At 40.9% G+C, this 21,239-nt stretch overlaps 1 protein-coding gene across 1 annotated transcript; it reads left to right on the top strand.

Moving 5' to 3' along the window:
• Positions 1 to 17,450: 17,450 nt before the first annotated feature.
• On the top strand, positions 17,451 to 18,455 carry zgc:92591 (uncharacterized protein LOC436997 homolog). Its single transcript, XM_061254982.1, has 3 exons — positions 17,451 to 17,603; positions 17,680 to 17,807; positions 17,943 to 18,455. The coding sequence occupies exons 2-3, from the start codon at positions 17,691 to 17,693 to the stop codon at positions 18,177 to 18,179; spliced, it is 354 nt and encodes a 117-aa protein (XP_061110966.1). The 5' UTR covers positions 17,451 to 17,603; positions 17,680 to 17,690; the 3' UTR covers positions 18,180 to 18,455.
• The last annotated feature ends 2,784 nt before the right edge of the window (positions 18,456 to 21,239 follow it).

Below are 21,239 nucleotides of genomic sequence, written 5' to 3'. Positions count from 1 at the left end.
TGTATTTAGTGTGTGCCTTCCCTTTGCAAGAATAAAACTGGGCCATCTTCATTCCTGTTTTATGAGACTGTTAAACATATTGGGAGCCACTGTCTTCTGCCCTCTCCAAGTCAAATCACAGGGTCAGGCTAGGACATTGAGAAGGTCATTACAAAACAGTAACTGTGTGGTCAGTTAACCAGATATTGGTTGATTTTAAGGTACAAACAAACCGGGAACCCAGACCATGGTTTCAGAATTGGTACATACTGTTGAACATACCTTAAAGGAGTATGTAATATGTATATCAGTAATACATTTTTGGTAGCATTTGGTGAAATTATGAAAAAACATTTAATGTAATAGCTTGGTTGAGAAGCCACCTCAACATTATTTCCAAATCCCTGCTATTTAAATACAGCAGTACAGTTTCAAAGCTTTAGGTAGTCCAAAAAACCCTTGGTTTTAATTACTAAAATGAGAAACCCCCCCACGGAGAGAGTGCTGGAATATTAGTTAGTCGACCCTTATTAGTTAATTCCATCCTTTTTTGCCGTTTCAATTGTTATATTAATTCAACAAATTGATCAAAATATGTCTTAGGCATGTAGCCTTTGCAAACACTTATTAACAGAGTATTTTCCTTCCTGCCGCCTAATTAATGACATCACATTCAGAGGAAGACATTCAGTATCAGTCTGGTGCTGCTTTTCCACATTTTCTGGATAAAAAAACCCCCAAAAAAACATTCTACTTGATGTGAAACAAGGACTCTGTGGCCCGCACGCACAGCATAACAATATACCTATGGTTGCTCAAATAATATCTCTATTCTATACTGGGGTTTTATTTCTGCTACTGCCTGGCCAACTGTTTTATTCAATGATACCTGATGCCTTTCTGTACAAGTAAGATGAGGTTCATTGTGTCAGACTGCATTTCATTTTCTAACAAACTGTTGAATGCTCTGTGGAAATGGTCCAGGAAACTATATGTCAGCTGTACATCACTCTACTGAGTGCGTTGGGGGGGTATCACAGACTTTTGAAAAATGCATGAACAGTCAGTAAAGGCACAACTCAGACACAAGATGGGAGACCAGCTGGCGACCATCCAAGAAATAGTGTAAAATACACATGTCATCATGTGCATCATGGCAATCATGGCAATTTACTCTTTGAGCACACTTGCAACTACCTTTTAACTTTGCTTGGGTGAGCTGGGTGGTACACTGCAATACAGCATGTGAAGATTGCCATGGAGATTACAGAGGCACAGAGCGCATGAGGGAGCAGGGACTGGTGAGAGTACATTTTGTATTCACCCTTTCAAGTGCATGTCTGTAATGAATGAAACTTAGGTGAAGTCGTGAAATTTGAAATAGCGGTATTAAACAAATATAGACAAAGAAACATTAAAACTAAATCTGCAATCTTCTTACAGTAGCAGCAGCAGCACGACAGAGAGGCAGATTGGAGGATGCTGCTGGCCAGTCTAGAATATTCCTGAATATTCACCCTGTGGTATTGTTCATGGGAACATGTATTATAGATTTTAGCACTGGCATGTAAATGGAGGCGCTAAAATTTAGTTTGAAGGGGAAAACAAATATGACATTTATATCTATTCAGTCTCACCTATCTTATGATATCATAAGTAATGGTTTGTAGAGATGCTCTTAATGGAGCCTCTTATAACGAGTTTGCTCATCGGCCATGACAAAATTTGCATTTGGCAGTGGCACTAACGCACTGTTTTTAAACGGAAAGAAATGGGGAAAGGGGAGGGAAAGATTTCCAATATTGAAATCAAACCCACCCACATATTCTTTTTGAATGAACCTCTTTTGTGCTGAAGCCTGGAGTCACGAAATGACTGAAATCGAGTTGGGCACGGCCTAATTCGCCAGCACCTTCAGTTTCAGATAGCATTTGATAACTGATGTCTTATAGACTGTTTAAGGGCAAATGCAGTATAATCAATATACGGAATTCTAGAACCACATCTCAAAAGAGACTACTTTCTTTGCATCTCAATATGGCAGCAGGAAGTAAGAGTTTCAAGCCAATGAAAAGGACTCATGGAATGACACACACCCATTATTCTGACTGGTTGGCCAGACAACTTCTTAAAATGCCTTTCCATGCAAAAAGTTCAATTTTGGTCATATGTTTTGAAGCATGCTAAATTTAATTGACTGGAGCACAGGAAGACTGAGTTTCCAAGATGTGTGATGCAGTCCCTAAAGCAGTCTCCCAAGTCTTCAGAAATGGGCAGAGGCCGCATCCCCTGCCATGGCACCTTCTGACCTGTGACCCTTTCTGAACTGTGATCTGTTAGCTTCTCAGTTTTTTCCATCTCTGCATGAAGCAATAGGAGATGAGGGCAGACTGTCCACTCTGCTTTAAAGAAAGATGTTCCCAAACCATGGGGAAATAAGACTGCTTCTTTGAGATGATGTAATGTAATTTAAAAAAAGTAAGTTAATGGATGGATCGTCACTTGGAACTTGTTTGGTTCCAAGTGACGATATAAAAATTGCCAGGTAAACACAGTGTTAACTACAAATATAACCTCACGTTTTAATATGTAGTACCACAGCAAAAATACAATGGTTTCATTTACTTCCAGAAAACTATTTCTGACACACTTGTGCATAAACTCATGCAACTGAGTTTGTTGATTTGGACATGTTCAATATTATACATGAACATACATGAGCACTTTGTGTAGATACAGTAATTTGGCTACATATTTTCCCAATTGCGGTAACTGTTTTATTGTACATTAACCTACAGTCTTAGTTTTCAGTCTCATTTTAGGAGAATAAACTGTGTCCCATCTTTGCAGTATCGATGATGGGACACAGTCAGACTGAACACTTTAGCCAGAATGAAGAAAATGCTGCTCAGGTGTCCATTTATTCATGATTATATGTGAACTGCACTTCAGTAGGCACTTCGTTCAAAAAGGCACACACCCTTTTCCCGAGCAACCGGCACTGTCTGAACTGACAATTGAACATACCAAACCACTGATGGGATTGGACCTGCTCGGCACAGCTTAACTTCCACGGTTACTACGCTGGAGGACCCTACCAACCAGTCACAGCTGAGCAACGCAGTTGGGGTTTCCATGCCAACTGAAATCGGACACAATGCCCAATCATGCATCTCCCTGTGGGGCTACCTGCCACAGCTGGCTCTGGCAGTCCAAATATGCCCTGACCAATGGAGCGCGTTGCTGGACTGTTGGTCGAATGTCTCGGAGATTAACGCTCCCTCTCCCCACCTAAAAAGATCCTGAATTTGTATGGACAATGTCTAGGCACCTGCATAAGTATGGAACAGGACTGCATGACCTTCTCCTGTACTAGGGATGCTGCTTAACTGCAGGCTAATTTTATAAATGCCCCTATCACCATGACAGAGCTGATGGCCAACAGTCCCTAGAGTTGAAGCCTACTGAACATATGGCATTGGATGAAAATAGATCCGATTAAAGATTAAATGCCCACTAATCACCTCAAATGAAAGAGCTGGCTTGAATAAACAAAATGTTTTGTTTCCAAATGTCCTCAATTTTGAAAGGGAAATGCGTGGGAACACATTCAATCTGTGTACTGACTGGTTTAATTTCAGTAAGTGAAAAGATCAAATTGTGATCGTGCAAGAGGGGAAAAAACTCTTTCAAGGGCTCTAACATCAGAAGCTGATTACAGACTATAACCCACTGTCCTGCGGTGCATTTATCTTCACTGATCCTGATAAGACTTCATTACTATTGAGAGTGCTAAGAATTCAAAGGGAAATGTTGAATGGCTTAAAAAACTGCCAATCTATGCCAGTGTGGTTAATTCCAAATCTCCGGAGAGACTCAGAGAAAAGATTAATAACAGAGTGTTTCCCTGCAAGAAAACTCACTGAACCAAGGGCACAAACATCGTCCAGAATATTTCTTATGTGGGAAAACAGATGTTAAAAGTGTATTGAATTTAATCCTGACCTTGTCGTTGTAAACCTTGACCAGGAGTCCCCATGAGGTGATGCACCACTGGCCACGGATTTATCAGGGAAAGAAGGGTTTCATTCAACAGCATTTTCCCTGCCTCTCTGTGCAAACGGGACTAGTCTGGCTAATGAAGAGTCAGAAACATTTCCCAGCTTCATACAAAGCTTATTATCCTTGAATTAGGTTAAATGGTCAAACAGTCTAAATCGATATTTGACATCATATCATCATCTAATTTTAAAAGAGACACAGCGAAGGGAATTTGTCATTCCCTTTGTTATTTTATTCCCTTTGTTAGAAGTCAATCATTTTTATTTAAAACATTAATAAACTATTCACTGAACCATGGCCTCTATAGCTACACTTGTCTTTGTATGGTTCTTTACAGAAGTGTGTTCCTCATCAGACCCCCAAGGGAAAACGCTGTTCATACAGTGCCGATTGAGTGACAGATGGAGTGGAGAGACAGTACTTGCCCATATAAGCACTATTACCCCCATCATTCTGCTGCCTCTGGATTGCCCCAAAACTACTTGAAATGGCATTATCAGTAAGCTATTATTATTAGCCTTACCCCGTGTTCTCAATGAGTGATTTGGTTGACCAGTAGCTGGAAGGACATTCATTTTCTATGAAGCTGAGCAACAGCCAGCAACATGAGCAACTAGTCAACCGAGCGATAAAAGTTGCCCGTGGCTTAACCTTTGGGTTGCGTCGCCCCTCAACATCGAGTCCTGTGCTTCCTAGTTTCCCAACCGATTTGATCCTATTTTGTGAATAATTGATCTGCCTGGCTTCACTCATTGCAATGGAGAAGCAGCTAAAAACTTAAGGACAGGCAGTATACTATGGCAAAAATGTGTAGCTTGCTCTACCAAAATCAAGGACATTAACACAAAAAACACGTTGAGCTTTTTTGTTTGCATGACTGTAACGTTTTCTAAAGTTAGCAATTGAGAGAGATTGGAAGATCGCAAGCTAGTTGAACCGTAGCTAACTAGTGGGAGAGATAGTTCACTAGCTACCTAGCTGGAGATATTTATTGAGTTAATTAAATAAATAATATTAACTTAGTTCGCTGAGAGATTGCTAGCTAGTGAGATGGAAATAATTAATATAAGTACCAGTGTTATGACATAACTATGCCGTTATTTCTCCATTTTAAAATTTTGCTGTACAAGACGACAAAAAGGGAACAACGGTAAGCTCTCGCCCCTCCCTAGTACACTTGAGGGACCCGCCAACCAAGGTGCTCACTGTGAGAACACGGGGTTAGGTTTCTGTATGTAATCATGTTTGGTGTTGTTTGAAAGCTTATGTCATGGGGAATTAGTGGTGTCATTGATGAGTTTTACTACAAAGGTTAACCTGCTCTGATAGGTACACAGAGATAATACAAACAGGGTTACTGCCCTTTTGTGATGGTGTCTATTTAATGAGTTGGTGTTTATCCTTGGTCTCTAGGTATATCATACTCCTCAATACAGTATGCCTTCCTGTGCACCATTCACATATAGCCATTCCACTATGCACATTCTGCACCTTTGCCATTATTGCAAAGTGTTTAATAAATTGCTTACACTTTAATTTGGCATTCCTCTTCGACACTAAGCCACTACACATATAGCAATTTTAGGTTCAAACATACACATAGAATGCAGGATATCTTCACCCACTCACTCGCATTTTTGGTGTGTCTGAGTTTATTCTTTCATCTTCACATTACAGCACGTAGACCTCAGGTTAATGTGGTTAATAGGCTATGCTATTTCAGGAATGATAGTATAGAGCAGAGCCATAATTAGTTGTAGGTTATATTCCTGCTGATCCTATGCTTACAGTCCTAATATTGAACCAGCAGTTGCTATGGCTACCATCATATAGTAAAAAAAAATGTTTTGCCAATTAAGAATACATTAAATCAAGATCAAAATTATATTTCTGAGATAGATACTATTTTAGTATCGCTGTTGACACTCAGATTCACTTGAAACCTCTAAATACCCCCTCACACTCCACCCCAGATAATATTTCACCAGCCCCTACCCCTGCCCTGATCCAACTCTTTATATCTTCATAAAGTTTATATCTTTATGACGTTACTGAATCTAAATTTCACAACACAATTTTGTCCTTTTAATGTGATGTAGAAAAGCTAGTGTTTTACCTGTGTTAGGTGTAAATTAAGCCCAAAATCAATGGACCTAAATGGGATTCTGTAGTGCCTGGTTACTGAAAAAATTCTTTCTTACTTGTTTTAAGAAAACAAGACCATACCTGCTCTGTAAAAATAGTATGATGTAATATATAATGATATTACTCTCTCAGAAATGCACACAATACCTCAATAATAAGAATATTTGTTCGTATTTATGCATTTATGTATTTATAAATAAATAAAATAAAGTTCATAAAATTGATTGGAGAAACTTGAAATGTTATCAAATTGCATTGCTATATTACTGGTAATTACACAAATTTCACTTAGCTACTACCACTTGATATTTCTGCAGAAACTCAGTTGTCTTTGTCTCCTGGAGTTTGAGAGGATATGCATCGTAAAAAGCCCCATCATATGCATTCTCCCCATGGTGTAATACCTCAGAGAGGGAATGCAACGCTTCCGAGAAAAGCCTTTTTGTGTTGCCAAAAACAACATATTGCTTATTTCCCATAAAGGCTTCATCAATATTTTAATGTTACATAATAGCACAAAGGATGCCGAAGCAATGTCAGAAAGAGTTTCAGACTTTCTCAATTCTCAATCAGTTTGAGAAAGACGTGTTGATTTGAAGTCAAACGGAAGATGGTGACAATGGATTTTAGACCTGAATTGACCATATTAAATCAAACATTTCGGTAAGAGGGTGCTGAGACATAAGGAGAGGGCGGAGGTGCCATTGTTATGTTTTTGCACCCGAAAGTGAAATGATTGCTTTAAATGATTTATAAACTAAGCCTAAATGAAACTTGTTTGTGTATTCAATTATTCTTCCTCAGATAGGTGAAGGAAGCAAGCTCTTCTCAGGCATATCATCCAGCGATTCCATCGGGTGTTGTGAAATATATAAAAAGGGAATTAGAATATACTAATCCCAAGACTTGTAATAGACTATTAATGGATGTATAAGATCAAGATCTAATGACTAAACACAAGAAAAGTTCATTTTTCCAATCAAGATGTTCAACATGAGCCAATGCACTTGGAAATTGACATGGCTTCCCACACAAGAAAGTGAAATGGCTTCCCTGCCATTATAAGACTTAGACGCTGCGCATAATTTATTTTGCACAGCGGAGCCGAAGGAACAGGAAAGATTGAAGACCAAATGTTTTTTTATTTTTTTAATCTACATCATAAAACGTTTTGCCTGTATCCACTCTAGTGTCTGACAGTCGACGCGCAGCCTCCCAGGCGATAGATGGCTTGCAACAGGGTTACCAGGCACGCGCCAGTTTAACTTAGTATCCTTGAAGCGGCAACTACTATGTTGCGCCCTGGTCTAAATTGTTAAGTTAGTAAATTAAATCGAGTTAAAGATACAATAGATAATTTTGGACTTCTAATGGTCAAGAGAGGAATTGCAAACAAATAAGCTCAAACCACAACACTGTTTATCCCACCCCTTCTCTTTGGACTGTTTACTTACCAGTTGAAATGCCATTGGCTGTGGCAATTAGAACCAATTTTCAATCAATGAGCTTGAATTATTGTACAGCTATAGATGTTTTGGTACAGAGTGCCAGCTGGTGAACTGCATATTTTGAAACCCGAATTTAAGGACTATAAACACAGGTTGCGTGTCAGTGAGCCTTTTTCAATGATAGGAAGGGATTTACAATGGTCTTTTAACAATGTTTTAACACAAAAATCTTACCTATTCTACCTTTAAGGCAGAGCGGCATTTTTCGATTTATTTTCATAGCTCATCCACTACTTTTCGTCAGCCTTTAGCTAATGTTAAAGGGATAGTTTGAGCACTCCTACATTGCATAGCTCACTCTCCATTATCCATTAGTTTAGTTGGCCAAAAACCAGCCAAATAACAGTGATTTAACAGGAGCTAAAACAAAAAAAAACCTGCCAGCTCTTTAAAAGACACAATCAATAAACATGTTGTCATATGTTTATTTGCTTCGATAAATATGTATCCTGTAATGAAAACGTGCCAATATAGGCAGAAAACTGTATGTTTAGTCGGTTTTGGATCATTTGCCTAAACCAACAGAAAAGATACGTTGCTTGGCTTCTCTTGCGGAACGCACTTATGGCAGTACGACTTCTGAGGGTTGCCTATGACAGGTGCACCACCAGTTTTCGTTTACCCTTTCCCTCATCTCACTCTCAGCTGATACAGCTTCAGCAAGTTGCACTCGCTCTCTTTTTGCCCATGCCCTGTCAATCTCTATGAGCTCCTCATCCGTATATTTTGGTTGAAACGTGTAACCCTCAGCATCAGTTGAAAAATAAATGTCATCAATGCCACTCAAAATTCTTTAACCACCGTTTACAGGCAGAGAGTTACAGTAGTGAGGGAAATCCAAGAGGCTAAATCGGCCCACGCTTAAATCTGCTTATGCAGACCACAGCGCTGTTTATACAATTTATCGATCTGGCAATTTAGTTAACACAAAGCTGGTCAGGAGGTTTTACACCAACATGTAAAGGAGGGTCAAATGCTCAAAAGAAGGCTGCAACATCTGCCAATACGTTTTCTTCATATTATAGACCAGGCTACATCCAATGAATTTAGCTAAATAAATCATATTGTTAATCAAATTCACAAATATGGTAAGGGGATTGCTCCAAATTGATGCCACAAACTCTGCCACAAACATGCCAACAAATCCCAAATGGTGATAATATGACAAGTTGGTGTTCACAATTACAAGTGTATCAAGACTTATATGTATACAGCATTGATCCACTGAAAGCACACATTGGCAACTACAGAGATCAAGCTATTAAAATGTTTATTTATTTATTTTAAATCGGAAAGTCTGATACGGTGCATGTAATCCGGTCAAGGCATTTCAACACTGAAAAATACAAATGTTTGTAATATCGATCTCCAAATCTGCTGCAGTGATACAAAATGAATCTGCATGCATGTGTTTTTCGAGTTCCCTGTCAGATACACAGGAAAGCAAATAAAATGCTTTACTGGCAAGCTTGTGTGTTGCCCATCATTCCTTGTGAAGAGGGGCTAGCAGTAGTACTTTTTTTTTTTTATTGCTAACCTTCAGTAATAATGGACACAGGTATTGTTTTAAAAATAGTGAGGCCCATTTTATGCCGTGTTTACAGTTTACACAGTGCTGTTAATATATAAAGGCTGAAAGTTGATCAATTGAAAGCGTGAGTCTTGCGGTCTGTTCAGACAGTACTTTCAGTACTTTCAGCGCTTACTGTAGAACAGAATGCACTTGCCAATCAGACTCCAACAAGGGACTTAATTAGCACCAGGAATAAATCAGGCCGTCCAGGAGGGACTTCATTAATGCCAAAAAAAATACCTCCAGTTCACCTGCCTATCAGTGTGGCGCACTTCTGACAGTCATCATTCCATCACCAAGTTTCACAGTATGTTGGTCACAAACAAACATTCCACAGACACACATTTGTTATTTGACCAGTGGCCTAGTGCAAGAATATATATGCTGACTACACCAGTGCAGTGTACAAGAAATCAATACGTACGTGCTTCTTAATCCATCTCCACCATTCTGACTTCTAATACACGTGTGGAATGCAGGCAGCGTGCAAGCAGCAAAGCACAGCATGGGCTACGTGCGTGTTCCCAAGCTCATCGGCGGCAAGGCACGTCAAACGTCAGTAGGCCACGTCAGGACCATCGGCAGTTAAAAACATCTGCACAGCTCTGTGCCTTGCCCCTTAAATCATGCAAGGGAGAAATAGTACATTCTGTGAAGACGCGTTCTACCGACTATACAGACCGTTTACTGGGGGCCCCTGGTGTCTTGTTTTTCAAACTCGTATAAAAATATCTTCGTGGCAAATGCTTTTCATACCCAGAGATAAAACTTCAATTGAGATGTAAGCCATCATCATTTTCAGCCAGGACTGTGGATATTGAACCTTGAATATTGAATACTGTAAACTAAGGGATGGACTGTTTTATGTAGAACCGTGGTCGTAAGGAGAAATCAGTCGGCTGCATGTAATAAAGTACAGGTCTAAGCACTGGCCTGCCTGTCATTATATATTCACTGAAAGGTCTCTCATGGAGCACATTACCAAGCTGGAAAGCACAGGAGCAGGGATTTGAGGCACTCTTTGGGGTATTGTGAAATGTACCTCAGGCAATAAATGCTATCTTTCATGGGAACAAATAGCAATATAAGCATATGGCACATTGGCCTGCAGTATTAACATTTTTTATTTTATATTGACCACGACATTCTCAATCTGGAAGAACAACCTGGTAAACAGAATAGGCTACATTGTGATGATAAAGTCACAAAAAGTTTTGGCAGTATGTATTACCAAGATCCTTTCAGAGATTTGCCCAAAACACAAGATAGTTCACTTGGTTAGTTGCAAGTGCTGTGTGTTTTTATGTACAATGTTCCCAGCTTGAGGAGATGTGCCTATTTGTGATAGCTGTGTAATGCTTTTCCAGCACATAAGAGGATTATCTAGGTCTACTAGTAGTGATGCATGTTTCCCATACTGTCCGTGAACATCATTTCCTGCTGCAGAACATTAATCAGCTATGGTGTTTATTAGTATTCATTCAAAACCAGATGTGTTATGCACCACAGGGGAAACGGGTCATTAACAAGCAAGGGATAATGTTTCTGAAACATAGAAAATGTGAGATTTGCAGCACAAGATTACGTATTTTAAGAGCCCCATCAGTCTGGCTTCAGATCGGGCCACTCGACAGAGACTGCGCTCCTCTCCGTCAGTGAGTCACTCCATGCCGCACGAGCAGCCTCCCTCTCCTCTGTCCTCATTCTTCTAGATCTCTCTGCTGCCTTCGACACTGTGGATCACTCCATCCTCCTGTCTGCCCTGTCAGCAACGGGCATCTGTGGCACAGCCCTGGACTGGATTGAGTCCTACCTCTCTGGTCGCTCCTTCCAGGTTGCCTGGGCTGGTTCGGTATCGACACCTCGGCCCCTCGCCACAGGAGTTCCCCAGGGCTCAGTCCTAGGCCCGCTTCTTTTTTCTCTTTACACTCGCTCCCTTGGCCCTGTGATCACTGCACATGGGCTATCCTATCACTGCTACGCGGACGATACCCAACTCTTCGTCTCGTTCCCGCCGTCTGATACGCAGGTTTCAGCCCGTATCTCTGCTTGCCTGAGGGACATCCAGAGCTGGATGGACAACCACCATCTAAAGCTCAACCCAGGCAAGACTGAAATGATATTCATCCCTGCTAATACCTCTCCCCATCTGGATCTCTCCATTTCCCTCGGGGATACCACACTCACGCCGTCACCCAGTGCAAGGAACCTCGGCGTGGTGATGGACAGCAGACTGTCCCTTTCCGAGAACATTGCGGCGGTGACCCGGTCTTGCAGGTTCTTCCTATACAACATACGGAGAATCCGCCCCTTTCTCACCCCCTACTCGACCCAGCTCCTGGTCCAAGCGATGGTTGTGTCCCGCCTGGACTACTGCAATTCCCTCTTGGCTGGCCTCCCAGCATCCGCCATCAGACCCCTCCAACTTATCCAGAATGCAGCAGCTCGTCTGGTCTTCAACCTTCCCAAATACTCGCACGTCACCCCCCTGCTTACTACCCTCCACTGGCTGCCTGTCATGGCTCGCATCAAATTCAAAACATTGGTGCTAGCCTTCCAAGCAGTTAAGGGGTCTTCCCCAGCTTATCTACAAAAAATCATCAGACCCTACACCCCTGCCAGACCTCTTCGTTCAGCCTCCACAGGCCGCTTGGCACCTCCCCCTCTCCAAACCTCCACCTCACGCTCACGACTGCTGTCTGTTCTGGCTCCACGGTGGTGGAACGAACTCCCCGTTGAGGTCAGAACTGTAGAATCTCTCCCCACCTTCAAACACAAGCTGAAGACACACCTCTTCAAGCAGCACCTCTCCCCATCCCTCCCTACCTCCCTGTGAACCTTAATTGTTGTCTCTGTGACTTGCTTTGTGTATCGGTATTTTTTAGTTGGCTAGGTAAGCAGTGTTTTGATAGTTAACTTTGGTCACTTTTGCTGTTTGTTTGTCTCTTGTTTAAAAAAAATAAATAAAAAAAAAATAAAAATTGGCCCTCGTCCTTATCTTTGTTGTACAGGTAGCAGTTCAAATTGTACTTCCCTCTAGGGTCTTTCAGCGAACTTATCCCTGGTTATGGATATGCACTTTGTTGTACGTTGCTCTGGATAAGAGCGTCTGCCAAATGCCAATAATGTAATGTAATGTAAAAGAGCCATATTGATAACTAATGAACGAATAAGTCTGGGATAGCCACAATAAACTGCCTCAAGCTAACAACCATTGATATTTCAATACATAATTCTACATTTGTAAACACAATGCAGAACTCTAAAAGTGAAAATACTCAGAACGATGAATGATTACTTGATTCTGGCCTTGCTTTTTAAACTGGTTGACATTTAGTTTCAATACATAGTTTTTATAAATCAATAAACAATAATCAAACAAGCCACAAGGTGGATATCAAAACACTATTTTCCACTTTCCAAAAGAGGCAACATAATGTGGAGCTGTTTAACTGCAGCTAACCACTCTTAAAGAAATTCTACCCATCTTGTCTTCTCAAAAAACAAACCAAAAAAATACATTACAAACACAAATTTCAAATATCATAAAGAATGCAAGCAGGATTTCTTAACATTATTCTTCACTATAAATATAAGAAATGAATGCAGTACAAACCCTTACATAGCAATGCACTCTACCATCGCAACACCCTGCTGGTCTATTATTATCCAGTATTTAACCAATCTATTATGTTCTGTTAATTGCGTCTGCGTAAGTAAAGGGATTAGTATGCAACACAACATATTTTTGGGTTCATTCCTGTGATGTCACCAACTACTTAATCTTACAAAATTTCACGATTTAATTATGTTTTGATTATTTTCACATGTCCATATTTCACTTATATTCATATTCATATTTGTAAACATTCTAAATTATAACCCGGCAATCACTACATCTGCATCAGCAGTTTATTATTTATTTTTTTTAACACTCAGGACACTGTTACAGGTCTGTGTGTTCCAGTTCTAATAGAGGCCAGTGGACTGTCATCCTGAACCAGACAGGAATTTATGACAATGTACAGTAAACCAGACCACGTACAAGCTCCCTAGTCAAGCTATGACGTGTATGTGTACTGAGCACAGGATTGGAACTTGCAGACTCTTGCATTGTGACTGCACCATTCTCATTACTATTGCAAATGTTCATTGCTACTATTCATGCCACTAGCAAGTCTGTGTGGGGGAAAATAAACTGCTCTGAACAGCCTAGATGTGGCAGTTTGTACAGTGAATACAAGTGTGAGCTAATACAGCCCAACAAGTCACCCACAGGCAAGAATAGCCTGCTGAGCAAGGCAAGGCCTGCTGCAGCACAGTGCTTAATAAGCCAAGAGCAGGGACATGTTACCATATTAAAGCACCGCTTCACTTTCAGCAATGGAGGGGGAGGAGCTCTTCCTGTTATTTATATGCAAAGACACAGTAGGTCTCCGCTGTTTCTTAGATGGGCACCAAATGCTAGGCTGGTAAGCAAGGTCTGAAATATAATTTTCTACATGAATAATCTCGTAAGATGAACGGTGCCTATTAACTGTGAAACGGAAGTGCTCAAAGCCATCTGGACAAAAACAGATTCAGGCTGGGAAAGTGGTCTGCGGCGAGAAATTATTAGGTAAGAGACTTAAAATCGCCTTGGTGCCTTACGTGGTCCGGCGTCCTAGATAACCTGGGTACTCTGCGGAAAGGTTGCGCCAGGCAAACAGGGCTTCAGTACTAGCAAGTTTGTGATGCAGGGCCCAATAATAAACACAGAAAGTACACAGAAGAAATACAGGCAGCTTGCGGTTCTGAATAACGAGCTCATTTCTAATTTAGGGCGAGGTTTTGCCTGATGAAGCTACTTCTGGCAGAAGCCCAGTGGCTTGTGGGGCAGAGTGCTGAATTGGTGCAGGATGCTTGCCCAGGACAGGGAGCTGTCCAGTTTCAGCACAGCCACAGTGGGCTCCCCAGACTATTTCCTCTAATTAACTGTTTTCCCCCCATACTTCCAAGCCTTCCACATTGATTTTTCTAATAATAACCCCAAAACAACATAAAGCACGGGCATGACTGCGCAGCACTGGAATCATCTCTCTACACCATTATCAGATACAGGTTTTTACTACAGTCATAAATGTTGGAACATTAGGATACCTTTGGTAAGAATAGAATAGGAAATCTTCCAGTACATTCAAGAAGATAATATAAAGTCAACACGCTCAATCAGCCCCAGTAGTAATCCGAGGCATTGGCAATATAGGCAATTCTCAAGTGCGGCAATAATAGCTGGCTATTGATTTACAGAAAAAGACTGGGTTATTTTCAATTTTATGCAACTGTGTTTGTCTACAGCAGAGCGCATGACTGCTAAAGAGAGAGGGATTATAATACTAGTTGTGTGGATGATAATGTAGCTTAATAAAAATAATAATATTTATATATCCCCTGCGCAATCTGGCAACACTTCAATATCCTCCCTGTAGTCATTTGCCTAATTAGGAGAAATAGGCACCCTGTGAACACGCTGACTGAAGTTGACGTTTGCCAAAAGGAAACTGTGGACATATCGCCCAATGCTAGGGCCCAGTGGGTCTTCCTGGCCCCTATAAAGGCCCCTATAAAGAACTAGCACAGTAAAATTAAACATGGACAGCTGGGAGCCTATTTGATGACCCACCCAGAACAAGTCTTTCTATATGACTTAATATAGAAATCAACAAATGGTATAATACTACTCATGTACTGTATTAGCAGAAGCATACACAGTGGGCTCCAGAATTATTGGCACCCCTGACTGGCAAAGCACAAAATATATATACATATATTGATATAAACCCAAAATTCCAACATGTGAGAAACACTGTACCAACTAGATTACTGCATTCATTGAATAAAATTAAATTGAAGGATTTTATTAAGTACACCCATATTATGTACCATAGCTTCATTAGGTACACCTGCAGAGTAGTCAGAAGTCTTTGAGGCATTGATTCAACAAAGTGCTGTTAAATTCCTTAGGGACTCGACAGCATCATGTAGTTCCAACAGATTTTTCAACCACCCATTCATGCTGCAAATCCCCGGTTCCACCCATCCGGAAGGTGGTCTAATGGACTGAGATCTGCAGACAGTGCTGGCCATTGGAGTAAACCAGCTTGAGATGATGTGTGCTTTGTAACATGTCACATTATCCTGCTGGTAGTGTTCCTTTGAAAAAAGTGTAGCTGTGGCCATGAAACGCTGCACATGGTCAGCAACAATGCTTAGATATGTGGCATCCAAAAGTCAAACGATGATCAGTTGGTATCAAGAGGCCTCATGTGTGCCAATAAAACATTACCCGCACCATTACATCACCACCACCAGACAGCACTATTGAGACAAGGCAGGACTGATCCATGGATTCATACTTCTCATCCAAAATGCTGACCCTACCATCTGTATGCCGCGGTAAATAGGGGAACACAACAAATGAGTATTACAATCTTCTGCTGATTGTTTGTAATTTTGTTTCATTCATTTTTTGATCACAAATTCAAATGCCTTTAAGGGCCAGTTCACTCAAAAATGAAATTACAGAATGTTTCCACTTAGCCAGAGTAGTATCAGTCCACTCAAATTTCAAATAAAACTTTCTAAATACAAGGGTTGATGCAGCTCCATTAACCTTGTTAGCCTGCATGAACTTCAGTGATCACTCAGGAAGCTAACGTTTTTATATTGAGCTCAAACTCGCTCAGACACACGTAGAGCAAAACCGAGATCAACCAATAGCCATTTATCTTACAGTGTCTGAAACTCTCTGTGGATTGTGCACAGTGGCTGGTGTCACTAGAGATATTCTTACTAAATTATTAGTGAAATGCTCTGAAACTACTAATGGGCAGCTTTTATAATTGAACTTCAACAACACCATTGTCACGTGTGATATTTGTGCTGCTGTTTATCTAGCCTTGTTATTTGCATTAATCTGTATTGCCCCAGATAGGATTTCCCACCAAATAAAAGATACAACACAAACTAATGCATTAATACAGTTTAGTGAAGTATACATCTTAAGAAAAAAAAACTTTACTATATCTGACTTACCAAGACAAGCCTTACAAGTACACCAACACCCAAGTTCCCCCAACAACTTTAGTGCTGCTTTCCATTTTTTGTGATTAGAAACTTGCTTTAAATGCTTTAAAATAGGACTGCAGCCAAAGAGGCAGGACCATCTGGGTCCATCAAATATATTTAACGGTGTGTCATATTTTACAGTTCAGTAACCTTGGATCTGGTGTGTTTGAGAAGATAATTTACAGCCCACCCAGACAGGCACTACTAAACTGGTTAAAACTAGGCTGTGAGGTCAGGTGACCCTGTATTAACACTAATCAGCCTTTCACTCAGACCAACAGCACCTGCAGGACTGCGGCACGCAAATTACACTGCAACACTTATTAATATATACTTAACATGCATTTATTTAATTAGGGAACACTTGGGCACTTAGTGCGTCATGTTATTACATTATATACAGATTAGACTTGTGAGGAGAGGCTTTACAGCTTTCTTCAAATGGCATTTGAAAATAAATATTTATATTCTTTTTTTTTTTTACTTAGTCATTCAGCAAGATTTCAGATCTTCACTTTTATTTTAATACCAGAGAAGGTTACATAAGAGAACTTGAAGCTATTCTCAGAATTACAATCATTTGTCGATTACAAAAAGAAAAGAGCCTTTGGACGAAGGCCTACACAATTACAAAGGCGACACCAAGTGGTTAACATATTAATTGCACGCATTAACCAGTCAAAGCAAGTTGAACCCCAAATAAGGAGGTGAAATGAAAAAATCAGACACCTAAACAATGCGACAATTACCTGCAACTAACTACAGAACGCATTAAAACATAGGTGTCTCCAATCTTTTTGATTCGCAGACAAGCGCTTACCATATAAGCAGGAGGGCCGCCCCTTATGAGGGTCATGAGTTTCCAAAAATAAAAAGTAGGCTATAACGTTTAGGCTACTATAGGCCCTATTGCACCAGTAGACCTATAGGCTAGGCCTACATTATGGAACACGTTTAACCAATGTGTAAAAATGGAAACCAAGTAGGCTACAGTAGTTTCGCTACGAAAATTATTGATTTGACCATTAAATGGGAACCGTGCTTTTGTTTCCATTCCTAGACACTCTCACCATGTCAATTTGTAACCTCGTGAAAATTGTATGGTGCCAATTAAACCAATTAAGAACTATAGAAAAGTAGATCATGGTAAGCAGAATCGGTGGGCATGAGTATTACAACCAAAATCATTTTCGTTTCATTATAATCGGGAAATACCTAGCCTACAAGAGGTAGGTATTAAATACATTTAAAATGTATAAATTCTTACATAACTTAACAATTCATGTTCAATTTATTCCGCTTCAGAGTTGCTAAAAATGAGTAATGATGTTGCCAAAAAGAGGGGGAAAGCACCTGGTGAGAGAAAGTCGACTAAAAGAAAAGCCAAAAGAAGGGAGACTTACGCTGTGTATATCTACAAAGTTCTGAAGCAGGTACGCTGCCATGGCGTGAAATCAGTGGAGGATTGCCCTTGCAGGGCCTACAAGGCTACATTTCTTTTCTGGCATTAAATAACCAACCATTTCATATTCTTGCCGTTTTCCCCAATTGTCTGGTATGTCTGAAAGGTCCACCCAGACACCGGCATCTCGAGCAGAGCTATGAGCATAATGAACTCCTTCGTCAACGACGTCTTCGAGCGGATCGCGACAGAAGCCTCCCGACTGACCCAATACAACAAGCGGTCCACCATCACCAGCCGTGAAGTGCAGACTGCCGTCCGCCTTCTGCTCCCCGGAGAGCTGGCGAAACACGCCGTCTCTGAGGGTACCAAGGCGGTCACCAAATACACCAGTTCAAAGTGAACCTTGAATGCCTCTGAAAATTGATCCGCTGACAATTTAAGACTTCACCAACACGTATTGCGTGTCAAATAAGTTCTGCGCAGGTTCACTATTATGCATATAATCCGTACTGATTTATTAACATTGTCTTGTGGAAAATGTCATGCAGAATATATTTGACGATCTCTGATGTACCCATTTGACTCGACACATTTTGTGGAGCATTATGACCGGGCACTGCAAGAAGTGCATTTTGTTTTGGCCATGTTTATTTTGTGAAATAAATATGCGTGCACAGCGGTGTCTCGGTGGGTTGATTGTGAAATAAGAACACATCTCCTGGTACACTACCGTTCAAAAGTTTGGGATCACTGCGAAATGTTTTTGAAAGAATGTAGGCTAATACTTTGTCTTAATTTGGTACTACAGTAAATAAACTACTACCATTATATTAAGCACAGCTGAAAAAGACATTACTGTTATCCCACCTTTTCAATTAGCTAGCTCGCGCTCTCCACCACTACTAGCTAGCTACACAACTGACATTTAAAACAGTTAACGACTGTATCATTGAACATACATTAATGGATAAAATATAACTTTTTACAGTGTAGTTTGTGAGTAGTGTGATCAAAGTTTTCCCCTTCCCATTGCATGTTAACTGTCATTACATTAATGTCAGAGAAAGGGGCATGGTTCATCCAGGCCAAGTGTAAAAACTTTGCAAGCGTCCATGCTGCTGTTAATCCAGGTTTCACACCTTTTTTTATTTTATTTTTTACAAAGATTTGCATAAGCATACTGTGTGTAACGCCCCCCCCTCCCCTACATGTGACAATATACTACTAATGTATCCTGCTTTTGCATCCCAAGTATCAGTCAGTGTACTCTTCCACCATGAGCTGTGTTGGTGCTCAATTGATCTTTTGTGTGAAATCAGGGGAAACTGATGTGCTGATGCACAACACTGCCAAAAACTTACATGTTCTTTTGTGGTGTAATATCCATGAGCCATCAGCAAAATCTTTCTAATGGGATTTTCTGGGTGAGAATTATTTGCTACAGCCTTGCTTATTGTCAGTTGCAGTGATGTGTGCAGTCCCTTGGTAAAAGCTTTGTCAAAAGCCTGTGAGAAAGAAATGATTAAACTAGTGAGCACTGGCTCACCAAAACAAAATTGGGAGCAGGTCTTTGCACAGTCAGCCCTAGGGTTTTACTGGCCATAAACAATCATGCTATTGTAGCCCTAAAGTGCTCCAGCATTCAAAGTACTGTAGGGGGTCTGCTATTGTACTCTCCAACCCACACACCCAGTCAGTGATCACAATCTCCGCCACTGCTGGTCTGCGATCGCATTCTCCTCCCCTTTGGGTGCAGTTCATACACCCACCGGATCCACGATAGGAATCCCTCCCCTCCTCAGGTTCGGTCTCACCAATCTTCATACCCACCCTTCCACCCCCAGGTCCGTGATCACAATCTGAAGCCCCCAATTCCATGTTTTTATCTTATGACGGGAGTCCTTAGTCCTCTGGATGCCTTTGAGCTTGGGTGGGGGTCCCTGGATCAGCAACGGCTGAACAAAGCCCTGCTGTACACCACTTGAAAGTGCGTTAATGCCAGGGGCCGGCTCTGTTTGCTGGAGGAAAGCCCAACTTGTTACTTCCCTCAACGTCAATGTGCAGTTGAAGGACACCACCCACCCACACGGACAGCTGTTCCATGTAGTACCCTGCCTCAATAGCACTACAGTCTTCAGCAACCACACAATGTAACAACTTGAAATTAAATACAGATAGTATAGTATAATATAGTCAAGCTAGAGTGGTGGGAAAAAGATTTCAGTTTTTATAGCATTTTTGCGATACTGAATGGTTTCAGATATTTAGACAAATAATATTAGACAGAGAACGTGAGTAAACACAAAGCATATTTTTTTAGTTACTATTTTATTTATTTAATGAATAAAGTTATCAAACACCCAAATCACCCCTGTGAAAAAGTCAATGCCCCCTTAAACTTAATAATTTGTTGCATCACCTTTAGCAACAATAATTATAACCACATACTTCCGATAATTTGATATCATTCTTTTACATCACTGTGGAGAAAGGTTTGCCCACTCCTCTTTGCAGAACTGGTTTAATTCAGACAGAGTGGTAGGTTTTCAAGTATGAACTGCTTGTTTCAGGTCCTGCCACAGCATCAGGCAATGTCACCAGTTTTGAAGTATGACAACAGGCTGTCACGTTTCGTAAAATGTGTCACTTTGTTTGAATTTTACAAGCCAGGATACTGGGGTTATACAATGGTAAAACCATGGCAGTATTGCAATGTGAAGTTGCCAATATCCTTTTTATCCTCCTTTTTTCTTGTAATGTTTAATTATATTTGTAATCTCTGCAAGGCCTGACATAAATTCAGGAGAATGCACTGGAACGCACTCATCCTCCAGAGTATGGGCAGCCAGCCACTGTGTGGAAACCGCTGTGCCATCCGCCAGCTGAGCTGCCCCAGCTGCTCCACCAGCAGGCTCTGCAACTACTGCAGCTGCTGCAACCAGAGGAGATGCTTTCCTATTATAATCTCTCCCTCCCTCCCTCCCTCCCTCCCTGAAGCAGTGACGGCCATTCATTTACTCCCAGCTGCGGTCAGCACTGGCATGGTCCATCTGAACAACAGGGCTCATCGCGGTCCCATGCAAGAGGGTCTTAAGCGTCCCTCAAGAGGCTCAAGTTGTATTTATCTGAACTTGCTCCAGCGCATATACTGTATCATATTTTACAGGCACCAATAAGTAAACTGGCAGGCAGAAATTAAGTGGTACCTGAATAATAAAGTATTACTGTAATATGATGATTTGTTTCACCGGTCAGTATGGCGGCCTAGTGACATGTGCACCAGTAACTGGCATCATGATGTGGATTTTGATGTTGAATGAGATTAAAGTGGGTAACAAGGTATGCAGAGAGCAAAGCAAAGCAGATTTAACGATGAGCTGCATCCGAGGCTCTGTCTAACGATTAGCGCGACAGGCTGCTAACATGAGAAATCGCAACCTTCTTGAAAGCCCCTGGAATT

This window comes from Conger conger, chromosome 9 (assembly GCF_963514075.1).
Source record: "Conger conger chromosome 9, fConCon1.1, whole genome shotgun sequence".
Lineage (NCBI taxonomy): Eukaryota > Metazoa > Chordata > Actinopteri > Anguilliformes > Congridae > Conger > Conger conger.
The sequence above is the reverse complement of the archived record's forward strand: the minus strand, read 5'-3'. Positions and strand labels throughout refer to the sequence as shown.